This window comes from Tyto alba, unplaced genomic scaffold (assembly GCF_018691265.1).
Source record: "Tyto alba isolate M040663 unplaced genomic scaffold, T.alba_DEE_v4.0 Super-Scaffold_44, whole genome shotgun sequence".
NCBI classification, from domain to species: Eukaryota; Metazoa; Chordata; class Aves; order Strigiformes; family Tytonidae; genus Tyto; species Tyto alba.
In genome coordinates, this window is record NW_024881320.1 from 12,316,820 (window position 1) to 12,334,684 (window position 17,865).

Sequence of the window (17,865 nt, forward strand, 5' to 3'; positions counted from 1 at the left end):
TTCAAGCCAACACAAAAGCCAGTAGAAGCTGCAGGTACTCAACCCCTCCCAAAAATATAGGCCCCTTCAGAAATGTGATTCTGGAGCATAAAAACTGAACCAAGTATTCATGAAACACTGATGAGAGGCATTACTACTACCACTAGGAAGAAAAGCATGTCAGAGATCTTTTTGTCCTTGCTGATAGCAACATTATCTGACAGATTTCATAAATCTGTATGTCTTATTTTCTGAAAAGGAAAGAAATCAAAAGGCAAGATCTCCTTCCACCGTATCAGCAGTTTTCCCCACCACCCTCATATCTCCCTTGTACCTACCACATATGGAAAAAGCAACAGGCTATCCAAATTGCCTGGGCACTACTTTGGAATGCAGCTGAAGACCAACATGCAACCCATGGCTTCTGCCACCACCAGTAAATCAGAGCTTTCGTTTGTACTTTATCTGTATTCCCGGATGTGTTTGCGTCAGCATGGCAACGCTTTGCCAGGCAGTGTCAGACTGCTGCTGGGACTGAAAGTCAGTTCCAGAGTGCTACTGCAGGCACTGAAGTACGGCCGCAAACAAGAGCATGCAGTCGCTCGCCAAGAGGCCCCAGAACAGGTCAGGGTCAGAGATGACAGCAAGAAATCCCTGTTAATATTGGTACTTATCCACCAGGTTCCAAGTCAGTTGAACAACACAAGGAGAGTTTAACAGGCTAAAATTTTACCTACCGGAAGCAGGAAATATGCCAAGCTTCATTAACAGTCTTGTAGAGGCGCTGACCAGCAGCAATGCTGTCCCCACATCCTAGACATCTCCAGACTTCTTCACCTGCATGCAGGAATAAAGTGACATACAGTAATTCTTTTACGTCAGAGAAAACACGGATTGCTGCACCCCTGAGAAAGAACAACCTTAAATCGTATAACTGGCAGGAAAGCCTTCACACATAGAAAGTTAAACAAATACCAGGCAGTCTGTAACCCCAGAGAGTGGAGTTCCCAAATGGAACTCTGACATCTTATAGATGTATTTTTTTTCCTCCAGACATAACATCACCATCTGCTCCTGCACATTCTGTAGAAGAAAGCAATATGACTTTTCACAAAAAACAGCTCAGTTACAGCTGTTCTAGTCTTCAGAACAGAAATTTCAGGAAGGCAGATCGGTCTAGTGTAACAATTCCCACAGAGAACCATGCTAGGCCAGGAAGCCACGCAACTGTTTCCCCCCGCCACTGACTCGGCACATAACGTTTGCATTCATTTATATAATTAACTGGATTTCCCAGAACTGAAAGAAAGGAAAGACAAACTTTATTCAGTAGAGAACAACTTGACTACCAGGAAGGAATTACACACTTGAATGAATATTCCTGTAAAGACTGTAGAGCCAACAGCAGACTACCGTCAGACTTTGGAAGAGGGGCTGATGCTACTGGCCTATTGCCCTTCGAGAAAACAATTGTAATTATAATGGTTTCTGGTAGAACTGACATAAAAAATCCCAGAGAGAGCTAGTTATTGAGATGCAGGCAAGCTAGGAAAAACAGTATGAAAATTTGTGCACAAAGAGCATTTGACACACAGATAAATGCCATCCCAAATCCAAACAGCTATGCAGGCATATGAAAGGAAGAGTCAAGGATCTGGATGAGCACAGGATGGCGCAAGGGACATGTCACATAGCTGGGCAGATGTCAAACCTGCTTCTTCCTGCTACCAAAAGTTCAAGGTTTGCAGTAAGGTTGCATAAGGAAAGAAGTGCACTTAGAGAAATAAAACCACTAACCACAAACTTCCATTTTCCAAAGAACGTTAAAACTTGGTAGTTGCTCAGGCAAGTTGATACTAAGGTCACGTTCCTTGAAGCTACACAAAACAGAAGCCATCAGCTTTCTATGTATTTTTGCCCCACTGTGTAGGTCAATGAAAACATTTAAAAATAAACAAGGTGAAGATCTCCTTGTACATTTTACACAGATAGCTATTTCAGAGAAAAAAAATGTTGCTCAACCACAAGCAAACACCACCCGTAAAGGTCTCCATGCAGACTATAGTGCTGGATGAGATTCATTCAAATGTGACGTTTGGTGGAAGTTACTACTTCACTTCCCAGCTGAGCATCAGCTCCACACCTGGGAGCGGAGCTGCACCCTCCTGCTGTCTGGAACACTGAGAACTGCACCTGACCTCGGGTCTGCACAACAGACTAAGCGTTAGGAGAAACAAAACAAAAAAAAGCTTGTGCTACTCATGTTCTTCTAAAAAGCAAATTGGTTTTCAGCACACCAAGCAGGCTCAGAAATAAAGGGCAAAGCCACGTGTGCCCGTGCCTCAATGCCCAGGCAGCTGACGCTCTCCTCCCCGAGCAGCGGAAAGCCCCAGCAGCCAGCTAAACTGCTGGAGCTGCTGCCACCCCACAGACCAAAAAAGCTTGCAAACCACACATCTTGCAGCTCCATCTCCTCCCGATGAGTGCCACCAGCACAAGGTGCAAGTGTGCATACCGACCGTGGATCCTATTTAAAGGAAGTTAAAGACCCCTGACTACATCGCAGCTGACTAAAAACAACAAATAGTCCTCCACACAGATCATGCTGAGCTTTACTCCTCAGCTTCTGAACTCCAGGTAGGAGTCACCTTACTTTCAGCTGCAGCGCTGCATCTTTTTAACTGTACCCAGACAGGCTGATTGGGTCACAAATGGAAATGAATAGTCCTATATTCAACCGAAATTGCTTAAGTATCCCGGAGAAGCGACGGAAATGAAAAAAAAACAAAAAAACAAAAAACAAAACAGAGCAGGAAATAGTGTGAAAGAAAAGCGAGCGGACATGACCAATTTAACAGGTCCACCAAGTCCCAGGACAGGAGAAACGTTACAGGGGCAGCCAGCGAGGAAAAGCAGCAGCCACAACCCCGGCGGCCGGCGGCCACCGGCCAGCGCCCGCGGCCGGGAGGGGGGCCCAGCCCCGGCGGGACACCGGGGACAGAGGGAGCGCGACCGGCCCCAGCAGGCAGCGGCGTTAACGGAGCCCGAGCCCGAGCCCGGGCCCGGGCCGGGCCGCAGCCCTGGCGGCAGCCGCCTCCCGCTCCGCACCCCCCCGACCCCCTCACCCCTCACCTGGCGGCGCCTCCATCCCGCGCCACCGCCCCGGGGCTCGCCCGCGCCTGACGTCAGCGCCTACGGGACGCCCGGTAGGTCACCCCGCACCTGGTCCGGGAGCGCACTCGGCGCGCTCGCCCCCCGCCACCCCCCCCGCGGGCAGCTCGTCGCCCCGCCCCCTTCCTCGCCGCAGGCCAATCGGCGCTCCGCCCCTCTCCCCCTCCCTCAGAAACACGGGCCAATCCCCCGCACTACTCGGCGGCGGCCGTCCCGCCCCTTCCGCGGCGAACACCAATGGTAGCGCAGCCCGAGCGGCAGCCCCGCCCCCATGTGCTGTGGCGGGAGCTCCCCCCGCAGGGCCGCCCCGCGGGGCCTCGGGCCTGCGCCGGGCCTGGCGCGGCCCCACCGGCCGCTGCCCCCCGCGGGAGCGGGAAGGGAGCCCTGCTCCTGCTCCTGCTCCTGCCCCTGCGGCACGGACCAGCAACGGGCTCCTCGACCTGCAGGTAGGGCTCGGGCCAGCACCTCTCCTCCCTCCCTCCGCGAAGCACAAAGGAATGGCGGCACACTCTAGTTAATGTAAAACCATTTTTTTTTTTTTTTTTAATTCTAAATCACTTTCACAACAGTGAAAATTAGTGAACAGTAATGGTAACGCACTAGACAAGCCATTATAGGCCGTGTGCAGTCTGAGTACAAGGGGGGGAGTGGTACGATACAAAAAGCACACCAAGAAAAAGGTAGAAACAAAAGCATTAACACTTTTAGACTATTTCATTCTTGGATTGCTGGAAAATGGGGGTTCTCAGTCATGTTTCTGCAGCCGCCTCCATCTAAAGCCATTGGTGTCTTTCACCAATAAACAGAAAAAAACCCCAAGCCATTACAATTCTGTATTTTAAAACATGTTAGTTATACCAGTTTCAATACCTCTTTTTAACCTATTACACTTTTCTGTCCTCTTTATCAGAAAAAGGCTTTAAAGGGATACCCTGCTCCTTCCTGGATGACCTCAGCTCTTAGGATCGTTTCTCAATACAAAAAGGAGAATGAAAACCATCCCTTTACCATCACATGAACTTTCCTTTTTCATCAGCAGGTGGTGCTGCCTGCTCATGAAAGTAAGTCAAAGCTGCGACATTGTACTACAGCCAGTTGCTTTTAAGAATGCAATAGCCTTTCTCCTAGAAAGGGTCCTAGTTACCGAGTCATGCACTTGAGAAGAACCATATGCAGAAGAAGTTAAGCTTCTCAAAAGTGCCACACAACAGAAGTTGAAGCACCACTTCAACTGTTTATAGTTGAGCAATATATTCTGCCAGATTGACTAGATGTGGCAAAACGCTGCAGAAGCTTTGCAAAAGTCTACTTGCCAGATGGAATTTGGAGGTAGGCAAGTTAAACTTCAGTAACCCTCTGTCTTGATACTAAAAGTGAACAGTTTATAATTATATAAATAAGCTTCTACAACAATTAAGGTGTCCTGCCCAGGAACCTCATCCATACACTAGAAAACCCTAGCTACCTAAACAATGTTTCTATGAGTTGATTTGTTTTGTCAGTTGTCTGTCTATTGACAAGGAAGTCACAATATTAATCTGGCAGGAAATCATTATGACTACCAGCGATCTGAATCAAAATAATCTAAAAACAGTAAGAGAAAAAAATGTAATTGCCAAGTCAGAGAAATATGAAAACTGTTCATCTTGCTATGGAATCTCTCATATCTGTTGTTCTGAAGGAATCTACACAAATACATCAGAAATACTCTTTAAAGCTGTATACCCAACAGGATTCAAAAACGGCTACAGTGCTCACCTTCTGAAATATTTTCCCCTCAGCACAGAAATGGTTGTGGTCCCCTCCAGCACTTCAAATTAGTATCTTTGGTAGATACTGCAGAGACTCTTGCACTGCAGCCATTCTGCTGTGGCATGGAGTAGCTGTATGCACCTGTAGAGAGAAGTTCTTCCAAATGCTCCCTACTGTGGCAAGTGCTAGCAAAGGCAGGATTTTTCCTCCTGTATAATTTTATAGTATGAGAAGTTTAACCTCAAAACTCACGTAAAGATGCCTTTTTGTTCCTTTCCCCAAACAAGCTGATCTCAGATCTGTAATAGGATTTTATTCGGAGCACATGACCTTGCGCAGAAAGTCTCAAAGCTTTGCGGAAGAACAAATGTAGCTACAGTGACAAGGTTGGGAGGGGATTATCCATGAGCGCAGCCACAGGCTGCTGTGCAGAACCGAGGAAGACAACACTGTTTTGTCAGTGAGGAACTGGGCTGGGGAGGCAGACAGGTGCGTTGTACTGTTCGGCAATCCCACCCAGGTCCACGAGGAGAAAATCTTCCAGTGTCTGGCTCCAGCAAATCAGGCTTTAAAAAAAATGCAGCATAAATTTGTATCCCTTCTTCTAACAGACATTAGAACTGCTTCAGGAGGGGTTTTCCGTCACGCCAGGAACTAACAGCAAGAAAATAAACCAGTCTCCAAACCTGGTTCCATTTGCATTATGTGCTGTGCCCAAAAGGTCTCAGCAGTGCTGCAGATGATTTCCTGAAGAAGGCTGGGTGTTGATGTAAAGACATTAAATAACATCCGCAGCTCTGGCAGATCATCACAGGTGCCAAGCACGAGATACTGATCACACTGCAGAAGTTTCCTTACCTGCCCAGTCTACCTTGGGGCAACTGTTTCCCATAAACCCGGTGTCACTGATCGGCGTAGGATTTTAAAGCAGCACTCCTTTTAGGAGTGGAGCTCAAAGCTAGACCCACGGTTTGTGGCAGGAACCTGTTGTACAAGATAGCTGAGCTGAAATATGCTTTTTAACCAATGTTTAATTTCCAACTCTGGTGCAAAATGTGAGATTCCTCATTGTGCTGTGGTACCACCAATTCCTGAAGCCCATAGTTAGCTAAGGAACCAGACACCAAGAGGTTTAAAATGGGATGGGGATGCAGTTTCTAACTGTTTCAGTGGCCTTGATGGCCATGAATATATAGAATAATGGGAAAGATTTATGCAATCAACAGCCAGAACATTATCACCAGAGCCACAAACAGGAAGAGGCGGGATAGGAACTGCTCATCCACATATTGAGGAGTCCCTGGAACAGCTGGAAAACAGGAAGTAGAAAAAAAAAAAAGAACAGTTCAGCTCCTTCCTCTTCTCCAGAATTGTCTATATTCTGAACATAGTACATTCATAAATTGAAGATATGCAAGGAATCTACTTGGTGAGAAACTGTTGCTATTTCCTACCCTCAGACTGGCCAGCCATACTGGAAGATCAGAAGGAAGACAAGCATCAGCGCCCTGAAGCAGGACCCGTGGTAAACCTGCTCATGACTAATACCAGCAGGCAGCTCCAAGTGCCAGAGCACACCTAGGTCTGCTCAGAGTACTGGGGACAGTGCTGAGCCAAGTTCACTGCTCAGTTCACTGTTGACTACTGAGCTCAGTTCACTGTTTCCATCCTAAGGAACTTTACCACCTCTACCTGAGCACTTCTCCCCATCAAAGTGAAGTATCTGAATAAGGAAATGGTAAAACGATCAAAGCTGCATGTGTAGCCTTGACCAAGAGAACTAATGAAAAGCACACAAGCTCTAAAGCTCAAGACATGCCTTTCTGGAACTGCTGTACTGAATCCACAGATGAAAAGCAGATAGAGGAGTAGGTTAAATTATGTGTTACAACAGCATATATTTACATACTCCTTAGCTCAGTCACACCTCCCCACAAATTTTCAGTGGACACTGAAGTATAGTTAATAGGCAAGTTAATTTGACCAAAGGACAGCACAGGTCCTTGGCAACACAGGTGTGACATGAAGAATGTGTTTCTGTTTCTCAAAATTCCTATGCCATATAACATGGTGAAGATTTGCCAGATACAACCCTCCACAGAGGAAGTCCAGAAAATCCTGGGCAGCAGGTTTTCTTGTTCAAAACATGTAGACTCAGTTTGCCTACAGTGCAGATGGGGAGGAGGTTTTCTGGGGATTACATAATTTTTAGAGAGTAAAGCCACTACTTGGAGTAAGCCAACTGGTTTTTCTTTATTAAAAACAGTGAAATAATTTCAAATTACTTCTTGTGGAATACAGATGACTGTCTCAGAGATAAGTTTATGAAAAAGGAACAATCTTTGCTGTCATTTTGTGGTACAAAGCACCAGCTTAATTTTTAACTTCTCATCTTTCAGGAAATGGTCCTCTCCTGCTGTTTTCAAAATACGGGTCTCCTTCATACACCTCTACTGACTCCTTTTCATTATTATTAGAAAATCCAGTCCAATTTGTCTCATTTTTCAAAGAGACTCCCCTGGAGTACCAGAGAAGATGTCTGAGTTAAAGGGGAGAATTCTCCGATGCCACTGTCCCTCTCCAGTGCCACTGCTGTCCTCTCAGGAGGGCCTTCAGCAAATCATATGGAAGTGACAAACTTGCTTCTTATATAAGTGCTCATACAAAACATGTAAGCTATAGACTACATTCTCTACTGGCTATTTTCCTCCATTTTGTGTTTCTGTTTACAACACTGATTTACTTTACTGTTCAGAAAGTTTAGTCATTTAGCAGGCTATTTGTTTGAAAGTTACAAAGGAGTTTGTAAAACATCTGTTTGTAACAGGACTCTTGGAGAAGATAAGATGCATAGTACCTGGAGGAGGTCGCCCATCGTTTATGTTGAATGCTGTTGCAAATATACCAAAGGGAAACGCCCCAATTCCAAATGACATTTGGAAGCCACCATCCCCAAACCCAAAGCCCTGGAATCCCTGCAGAGGACAAAGCAACAGAAGAGAAAAAAAGGTACCAATCATTTAAAGCCTATTCAGAAATATTTTGTAAAGTTGCAGACATTCCTTCTGACTGGCTTTCCTACAGCTGAAGGAGTATCACACTGTCTGGCAGTGTTCAGTCTGCCCCACTGTTATTAAATACCTCCTTAGTTCTCCTGGTTTTAAAATGTTTCACACAGTAGCAAACTTGCCAGAGTAACACAAAAGTTTGAGGAAATGAAAGCTGGGAACTGCAGTTCTTGTTTGAAGGCCACAAATTAACAAAAGTGTTTCTGTAAAGTTTCTCAACTTAAAATAGTATAGATCTGACAATATATCAAAATCAACATCACCAATTCTATTTAGAATGTCTTAACAACGTACTAATAATTCTGTATTTATAGCTATTAGCCATATAACTATAAGAAAAGGTATTGTAAAAAAATAATCCGCGTTGACTTTTGTGATACATATGCATCATTTAAACATTCAGTAAGTGATAAATTGCCAGTGGGTGCACAGAGCATTATAGAGAAGAGTAGTAACAAAAAAAAAAAATTACCAGGGGGACTCTAATTAAGGTGGCGGATAAAGTCATCTGGGGCAGGAATGCAAGACATAAGGAGGAAAAAAGGAAGAGTTACAATGCAACAACATTGACCCCTATGGGATCCAGAGTAAACTACCACATCAAGTCAAAAGGTAAGTCAGTCTTCTGAATCAAGCTGAATTCTACTCTATCAAAGCAGTGTGCTATTTGAGAACCAACTGTATATGAATCTAAGTAGTTGAGTCATGTTTAAAAACTGTGGAGAGCTCACAGTCACCATGTTCTGTCATCCAGCAAACTGTCCTCTCATCTTAGAATTAAAACAGCAATACCAATTCTGAAAAACCCTCTGGTCTATCACCTCCAAACAGTGGGAAGAAGGACAAAGGTGATTTCACTCATATAATAAAAGCCAGACATTCTGGGTTGATCCTCGATTTGAGGAGTTAGTCTTTTGACTATGAGTCTTCTCAAGCATATTGCCATTAACTATGAGGGACAGAAAAGCACTCTGCATGGCAGGTCCTGCACCTGTAGGAAATGGGAGGGCAGCATCACTACTGCTACATCTTCATACCAGATTCCTCTGACTTATGACAGCACTGGCTAAAAGGTTCAAACCAGGTATAGCAGCTGATTTAAGAAGGCAACTCCCTAGCGAGAGAGGACTACTGAGCTCCAATACATTCAACACAGAAATGTGCCTTAATCACACCCGGCAGAGTTGTTTGCTTGAAGCATCAAGTATACAAATGCTCTCTTAGGAACCTAGGCTGAGTTACATGGAAATAGCAACTGTTTCATCAGGTCACGCTCACTGCCATGGTGCAAAAGAATGCTGTGGTCTGTGCTACTGGCTACTCCCATGTCTGTTCAGTGTATACCAGCTGCTGTTTACATTCACTCAATGTAATCTCCTCAACAAAACCACAGATCCCTCTTCAAATTAACATGTATCCAACAGACATCTACATTCTTTTGCTTGTAATGCCATGGTACAGTAACACCCCATGGAAATGCTAGAAGCAGGTGTCAGTGCCAAAAACCTAAGTACACACATGGATTATATATTTCCATGACAGGAGTAGTTTGATGGAAATATATTTCCACAAATACTTTTCAAAGCAAAGTGTTCTTTGTATTTATATATGGAGAACAATTAAGTATGAAGAGCATTTCCAGTGATGCCACAAAAGCTGTTTTAATGAAGCACGATTCAAGTTAACCCATTCTTTGGGATACTAAAGAGTACTATAGGAATGGAGTTTTCTGCCACACTGCAGCTATCAATTATTCATGAACAACCTACTGGGGATGAGCAAGAAATGTAAGCTATAGGATCCTCACACAGGATCTCACGCACACATTATGTTCTCCAGGATGAATAAATGCCACCCTCAATAGAAAAAACTTATCTGCTTGAGTTCGTTTTTTTCACTTACCCCTCTGGTCTCTGGTTCAGGTCTCTGTCCTTGGGGTCGTGGTGGAGTTTTTTCTCTGCAGGAAGTTGTGAAATTAGCTCAAGTGCAAGGATATATGACAAAAGTATCTGCAATAGCCTGGCTAACAAGACAGAACAAACACAGAGCATGCTCTCACAGGGCTATGCTGCAGCAGAGCTGGAGGTAGCATCTGAGTGAGTAGACAACCCAGTTTACAAACCTTCAGCATCACATCGCTGAATTAAGATACTGCACTTTTGAATAACAAAGTCCCATTGCGAAGGCTAGAAACTGAGGACATGAACATTTTATATAAGCTTCTCCAGTCAGGTAACATTCACTGTAACCTGCCACTTTGATAATTAAAACCTAATTCAAATTAAAATAAGTTGCCGGTTGAACAAGAAATAAGGTGTGAAAACCCAGGTGAAAAAAAAAGTAAAAGCCAGAAGTATTTGGCAGAAATGTCAGTTCTATCTGTCTTTGATAAAATATTTCAAACTGTGAATCCAGCACTGTGGTATTTTCATCTTAAGACCTTAAACTAAAGTTTCATCTTTAGTTTTCACAGAAAAATAGTTGGGTTTAGGTTTCTTACCTGGGGTCCTGTTGCCCAGTGCTACCTCTTCCATACAGAGGAATAACTTTATCTCGACTGATTCCAGCTTTGCACACAGGACACACTTGTCGGTTTGGCCTGGTTTCTAGCCACTAAAAAGAAAGGAAATTATAAGGAAACTAGTAAAAGACCATGACAGCAACAACATGCAAACCTCATCTGCATCCAGGCAGAGAGATTTTAGACATTTCTCAGAGAGCCAAGGAGCAAAACATTTTAGTAAGTGCCAAGTACTCTCCAAAGCGGAATTGGCATTTTGGTACAATCCACTTGCTGGTGTGTACACATTCAGAACTGCACTGGAGTAAAATATGAAGAAATAAACAGTACCAACAGCCCTGCATAGGCCAAGGGCTACCGTAGGTACTCTTCTTTCATTTATCTTTTCTATAATTGTACCACAATGTAAAACACTACATATGTAAAGAGAAGTACACTCAACACTTAAGCCTGCAAACTAAACCCCCGTGAACTGCCTACAGTAATTCTCCTACCAAAACTGGGAATACTCAGTGTTTAAGAAACTCAAAAGCGGGAGGCAGGTGGAACAGAATCTAAGTTTTCTTTACGTTGAAAGAGCAGATTGCAAGGTGTTGCACATGAAGTTGCATTAGTGCATTGCGGCTGCCCTGGAGAGAAAGAAGCACATTTGAAAGGAGGGGGATACTCCAGAGAACCAAGGGCTTTATTGAGTAACAGAAGATGATGAAAGACAAAGTAAAAGGAAACCTGTCTTACCTGGTGTAAACAAGGCCAACTGTGAGCATTCCCAGGACAATTTGTTCACAGAGCAGGGAAAAGCAGAGAAAAAGGGGAAAACAGAATTAGTTACTGACAACTCTATACAACAAAAGTATAAAGGGTACCACGGATAGCATGGCTCAGAAACAATAGAATCCTGGAATCCAGTCGAGCCAGTTCCATAACCTCCCATTAAAATAACTTTTGAAAATATAGCCCAAGCCAGATCTCCACTGATCTTTTCAGGTTACACAACCTAAGTTGCTAACATGATTCTCTTCATATCACCTTTGATTCCTGGGTCCTCATCCATACCAAAGGACCACACAGAGAATGAATTTCAGTATTTACTGTACAGACTTTCTATTCGGATACCATGAAAAAATATCCCTGAGCCAAGATGCAAATGAGGAAGATGTCAGTAATAAGACTTCACGATCTTAAAAGAAGTCATGCAAGGGACATTTAGCTAACACATCAGCCACATTCACAGAATCGTGGAATAACTCAGGCTGGACAGTACCTCAGGTGGTCTGTCATCCAACCTGACACTCAGAGCAGGGTCAGCTATTGAGATCAGACATGATTGCTCAGGGCAGAAAAATTCCCATTATACAGAACTACTCTTAAAATTAAATTAACATGGCAACTTAAAAAAGGTCAAAGACAAATAAGCAAGCTACAAGATAAAATTGCTAAACAGCCATCTGCTTTCAAAGTGGTCTTGACAACTCTATTCAGATAAGATACATGCTATTTTTTAAGTTTCCTTCTTCCAAATCCTTTTGTGAAACAATTTAATTTCATTTTAACATGCCACCAGCAAGTGATTTTCCATTTCTCCTAGACATGCTTTTAGGCCTCTTTTTATTAAACAGCATAATTTAGCCTACTGTGTAAAATAAACTGAAAAAAAAACCCCAAACCCCAACCATTTTGCCATGTCAATCCTTAATAACTTCTTAACATTTAAGAAAGAGCATATTCTAGACTAAGATACCCAGATAAGAAATTTTGCATGCTTATTATATTTGTGCAATCCATTCCCAAGTCAGGTCAAAGAACTGAAAAGTTAGTATTATAACTGCAATACCATGGGAAAAGAGAAATAGCCCACATGTAAAAGCTTGTTATCTCATTTTTTTCCTTTTTTTATGGTTCCAAAGGAAAAAAAGAGCAAGCCTGTAGGAAGTATTAAAACTACAATTTGGCCTCCAAAACCTAGTTTCAGATGCAGGTTTAGCTATGCACAGGTTAGAAAGGAATTTAGGTCTTAACGAAGTATCTATTATGCTAGACCAGACAGCACAAATAAAATAACACATACAACCAAGCAGTATCAATGAACACTGAACTGTCTACGTGGGGGCTACTTATTTGTTTGCTTTTGCAAAATAATCCAGAAGTACAGGAAGTTTAAGACACAAGAAATTCACTCCCTGGAACATGAGCCAAAAGAAACAGTGGAGGAGCAAAACCAAACCCATGGTCCTTACCCATTTTATACATGAGATTTTATTTGACATTTAGAATTATAAAAATTATAGGCTTTTATGTGATCAGGGATATACAGTGTTCTGGTTTATCTGTCGGGGTTTGAGTACTTACCAGAAGAGATGTCCACACAAGCTGATAACTGCATCCTTGGCAGTGTCTAAACAGATGTTACATTCAAAAGTGTTATCCTGATTAGCATTGTCCCCAGCACCATTACTGCTACTGCTGCCACTGGTCCCTCCGGTACTGGAGTTCTTTGTTGATGCAGAAGTCGTGGGTCCTTTGCTTGCCATCCTCAAGAGTTACCCAGACACAGGGTCAAGAAAATTTTCCTGTTGGAATCCTAGCAGTGAGAAAGGGGAAAAAAAACAAACAAACAACTTCTTGGCATTGCATTCTTGTCCTGTTCCAAGCTGGTATTGGTTTATCTAAGAAGCACTTGAATCCTATTGTTGATGGGTTTAGTTTAACATAGCCAAGAGGGATCTTTTTTTTAGAAACTAAGCTACTTTAAAGTCCTGTAGTATGACCTGGTTGATATGTGACCTGTATTTTAAAGTTACTGATAAGCAACTGAGATCCACAGCCAAAACAAAACCATCGTATCTTCTCATAAATGCCATTCGCTATGAGAAGAATGAGCCCACCTAGTCCTATGTGCTCTTCCAAAAATTCGGTACAAGTTATAACTGTGTGTGCAGTCTGAAATAAGATTTAATCATGAAGCATTATACAATTAGGACTGACTGGCTTAATGGCAAGCAAAGGTGGCTTAGTACTTGATTTGTCTCATCAGCAGTATATTGCTGCTATCACAGCAGTGTGTTGATATAAGTATCAAACATTTCTAGTACTTTCAAACTATCAAACACTTCTAATCTAGTGGTAATGCAGAAGTAGTAACAATTTTACTTCAGTGTGCTTTAATTTTACTTACATGCTTACACCTCTCATTAACATCATCATATTTATCAAAGAACACCATTTATTTCATTTCAGTTGCAACAACCTCTACAGTCCAATTCTTTGATATGCAAATTCCACAGTACCTAAAACTCTGAGACTCAGCACAAGGCATTTGTATTTCCAGGAACACTTTTACCAGTACAAGAAATTTAATCCAACAACTAAGAGAGTTTCAGCAGTTACAGAAATTAATTTACCAAAACAAAATGCTTAAAATATTCCACTGTGCTTTCATGAAAACACTGGCATCATGTTACTGCTGCAGGGATATGAATACTTCGATAAAGTTGTGAGAAAGAAACCGGTGATTATCTGAACTTTTTGGAAGCATACAAACAGTTAAGTGCTTTAAAAGGGCAACCTACATTTTTCAGAAGCTAATTTCTTTGCAAACTTACCCACAATCATTAAAGGCTTTCCTTAGTGTTCCCTCTTTGTAGCAATGATGAAGCACAGGTGCAGGACAGCAAAACAAAACCTCAGTAGCTGTTACTGTCAACAGCTTTTTTCATACATACAATCCCACTGCATGATCAAGAAAGCATCATACTCAAGCCTCACGAAGGTATTGCAGTGAAGACAATTACAGCAAGTAAAATATATTTTTGCAAAGCTTTTTCACTCAGTTACATCATTTTGCACCGTGTCCCAGAAGAGCAGCTTTGTATTCAGAGATGCTGTACTTTAACATACATTGCTTTCAGCACTGCTGACTCTTAGCATTTCACACCATGACTTCATTTACACTCAGCAGCAACACAGCTCATTGTACAAAATTAAAATTCATGTTAGTTCAAGGCAGATGGAAATGCTGCCAGCCCACAAACTATACACTAAAGATGCTTGGATTTTTCACACATCCTTACTACCAGAACCTTCAGCCTATCTTGTTCAGGTGTTTAATGTTTGAAAACTTACTAACTTGGACCTATACATACTTGCTGGGAACGAGTATCAACATTAAGAAAACCTCCTTAAAACTTGCCACACTGTAAAAAACGCTAGCATCATTTTATGGAATGGGCACAAGAAATGTCTGGCTCTTATCTTGGCATATTACACAAGGAAAACATATAGAAGAGGCGAATGAATTTGTGTCCCTAAAGCCAATGTGGAAAAAAAAGATCCTTTTTTTCATATATCTAATATCAGAAATCTGGAGACTCATCAAAAAGATAAAATCTGTACCTTCAAAAGCACCTACTTAAAAAACCCTTAGCTTTTAGTAACTATGAAAAGTAAATAAATAATGAAGTTAAAGAAGGATAATAGAGAAATCCATAGGAATATCAGTAATGTAATGAAATAAAGACAGCTGCGACAGAAGAAGGATCAAAATGATATAACACAACAGGCACTGAATCTACTCCCCTAGAGGAAGGTCATTCCTCAGTCCGTACCGGGATCCTCTCCTAATTATTTCTCCATAGGCTGATTGGGCCTGATCACTTATAAGGATATAACCAACTTAAAATATCAAAAAATGTATCCAAAAAATACATCAAAACACAGCAACAAAAATAATCAGTCTTATTCCGAAAAGTCTTCTCAAACATTTGCTCTTGTCCATGGCATACTGTTTAACAGAAGAGGTCTACAAGAAGTGCTGTTGGAGTCTGTTTATCTGCAAGACACCCTGCACACATACAAAGAAGCAAGCATGAAATAGCATCCAATGACTAAACTTACATTTGATAATCATATACTGTATCACTTGCAAGTGCACTCTGTGAATCCTAAAGTAGAAGTTCAACTGCAAATTCAACTTGTTCTGAGAGTGGAACAAGCACAAAATTGTTGAAATGCCACTTGCACTACGTAAACTCTGAAACAAACCTTTTGGGGAGGCAGGGGAAACAAAAAAACAAACCACAAGCAAACCACAAACTAAAAAAAAAAAAATTAACACAACAGGCCAAACCATCCCCATTTCCATTTTGATATAGAATTCAAAAGGAAGACTGTAAATACACTAGGATATAATATGACTTTTGGGGTTAAGTAAGTAGAATTTAGAGATGCCAGTAGTCCAGGTTCGCTAAACCCTTATCCTTTAGATCAGGTCTCCAAATCAATGCCAGACACATGATGAGTAGCAAACAAAACAAGAGAAGGGATATAAAAATCAGCTGTGATCTAACTGCACGCGTTCAAAGATTTTATCTTTTTTCTTTCTTGCTTCTTTGCTCTCTAGTTATTTACAGGAAAACAGTATCTTTGTTACTTAAAAGCTATCTATATTAGCTGTTTTCTTTCCTTTAAATCATGACCCTTATGATATCCGAACAGGTTGTTCTGAAAATGAGTGAACCACTGACATTTACTACATCCAAGAATCAAGAGTGGCAACAGATGAATGGTTAAGAAACAAAGAACCCATTTTCAAATCGTTTTCCTAAATAAAAAAAGTCAGGTGGAGCATGAAGAAGAGATGGAACTAAAGATACGTTTAGGGATCCAGCACAAAGTTTAACAAAAATCTGATTCTTAACCTATTACAATTGCCTGAACTTCAACTAAAACTAACAGGTAGCCTTAGTTGATAATTGTTGACAGTGCCTAGAAGAAGGTATATTTACTTCCTGATAGTCATTTTGAAGTCCTACTGTTAATCATTAAATACACATTTATCTCTCACTACCTTTTTACTCTACTCTGTCCCCCAAACATGTTACATTTTAATGCCTCAGAAACATTTTCTGAGTTCATCTTTTCACCTCCTGCAACGTGTAGGGCATCGTGTACCCACTTTTTAGTATTACCATGAAGTGGTCCCAACTCACAAGATTGCGTGACCACTCAGTCTTGCGAAATCAGCCATTTGCCTTACAAAGCAACGTGCCCTTGATTGGCCTCATTTCATTAATTGGGATCCGCAACCTACTCTGTGTTACAGTTGCTGCTTCCAGGATAAGAGCCCTGCTGAAAGGCTGTTTTGGCAACTCTACAGATTCGATATACCACAGAAATGCAAGACATTCTTACAAATTATTGGGGAAAAAAAAAAAAAAAAGAAAAAAAAGAAGCAGGTGATTATTTTTTTTTTTTAAACCATTCCATAAGAGTATATTATAGACTCCAAGAAAATGTTGTACGAGTCTTTAAACAAAGATTTTATTCTCTTACTCATGAAGTCCAAAGGGGGGTGGGGGAAATAAGAAAAGGAAAGAAAATCGATATAACCAGTTGGGTAGTACTGCCTGAGCATATTCCTGGTTTGGAGTGTTATATAAAACATTAAATGCCCTTTAAGTAGGCTAAGCAGGTTAGCAGCAAAATGTAAAAATAAAATAAAATAGTTATGTTGTGGGTTAAAAACCAATAAACCACTCCCAAGAGGAAACAAAAAATCACAACCAGCCAACCAAACCAAAAAAACAATGGCACGTACCATCAGCTAACGCTTTGCGACCATACCTACAGGCAGACATTTACCTAACGCGGAACAGGCGCTTCTCCTCGCAGGGGGCGCGGGGCCGCCCGCCCCCGGCCGCCAACACCGGCGCTGCCGGAAGAAAAGCCCCCGCAGGCAGCGCCGGGCCCTGCGCGCCGCGGCGGCAGCGAACCCCGGGCCGGAGCTCCGTCAGCGAGGGCGGCACAGGGCGGGCACCGGGGCCGGGGCTGCTGCGGCGCCCCCGCCTCGCTCGTTCCGAACGGGTGCGGGCGGCTCCGGCCTGCCAGCGGCCCCTGCGCACGGCTGGGCCCCGGCCCGCTCCCTTCGCGCCTAGCAGCCGCCTGCCCGCCCTCGGCTCCCCCCCCCCGCCCGCCCTCCGCCACCAGCCGGGATCCGCTCGTCTCGGCTCACCGGCGGGTCTCGCTCCTCCGCCGCGGCGGCCCCGAGCCGCTCCCCCCGCCAGCGCCCGCCGTCACCTGATCGCCCGGAAGCCCGCCCCGACGGAAGGGACCGGCCTTCCCGCCGCCGCGCCGGGCCGCGGGGCCGCGTTCCGCCCGCCCGGGGCTGCCCCGCCGGGCGGCTCCGTGGAAACGGGGCGGGGGACGCTGCCGGGCTGCCCTTCCCTCCCCGAACCGGACCCACCCCGGCCGGTTGTTACCTCAGCGAAGGAACCGGTTCAGTGCGTTCAGCCCGTGCTCGGGCACCACCGCCACAACCCCTGCCTGCGCGCTCCGGCTGCGTTTTCTAGCTCTGTTGCAGTTCTGCTGCCTGTTTAT

The 17,865-nt window shown here is 43.2% G+C and overlaps 2 protein-coding genes across 6 annotated transcripts in view; both read right to left on the minus strand.

The window, feature by feature from the left end:
* Positions 1–3,217, minus strand: part of LIMK2 (LIM domain kinase 2) — a 32,412-nt gene extending 29,195 nt beyond the window's left edge. Inside the window, exons 1-2 of the mRNA XM_042805426.1 lie at positions 3,112–3,217; positions 717–816 (exon numbers count right to left, since the gene is read on the minus strand). Coding sequence (XP_042661360.1) covers positions 717–816; positions 3,112–3,127 — 116 coding nt within the window. The 5' untranslated portion in view covers positions 3,128–3,217. The remainder of the gene's footprint in view (positions 1–716; positions 817–3,111) is intronic.
* Positions 3,218–3,664: 447 nt separating this feature from the next.
* Positions 3,665–17,835, minus strand: RNF185 (ring finger protein 185). 5 transcript variants are annotated; one of them, XM_042805753.1, is made up of 8 exons: positions 17,748–17,835; positions 12,841–13,072; positions 11,230–11,248; positions 10,471–10,583; positions 9,873–9,927; positions 8,443–8,478; positions 7,760–7,877; positions 3,665–6,211 (listed from the first exon to the last, which is right to left on the minus strand). In XM_042805753.1, the coding sequence occupies exons 2-8, from the start codon at positions 13,020–13,022 to the stop codon at positions 6,114–6,116; spliced, it is 621 nt and encodes a 206-aa protein (XP_042661687.1). In that variant the 5' UTR covers positions 13,023–13,072; positions 17,748–17,835; the 3' UTR covers positions 3,665–6,113. The 5 variants fall into 5 exon arrangements, with proteins under 5 accessions (XP_042661687.1, XP_042661684.1, XP_042661685.1 ...); XM_042805750.1 differs by lacking the exon at positions 17,748–17,835 and adding an exon at positions 17,501–17,726; XM_042805751.1 differs by lacking the exon at positions 17,748–17,835 and adding an exon at positions 17,131–17,442.
* Between the last annotated feature and the right edge of the window lie 30 nt (positions 17,836–17,865).

Bases quoted from the DNA above. Each gene is read 5' to 3' on its own strand.
- RNF185 (XM_042805753.1), bottom strand. From the start codon at position 13,022: ATGGCAAGCAAAGGACCCACGACTTCTGCATCAACAAAGAACTCCAGT. The intron at 9,928-10,470 runs GTAAGAAACCTA...AACTTCCTGCAG, and splicing joins ACTGGGCAACAGGACCCCAG to AGAAAAAACTCCACCACGAC. The intron at 8,479-9,872 runs GTAAGTGAAAAA...TTCCTGCCCCAG, and splicing joins CTGAACCAGAGACCAGAGGG to ATGACTTTATCCGCCACCTT.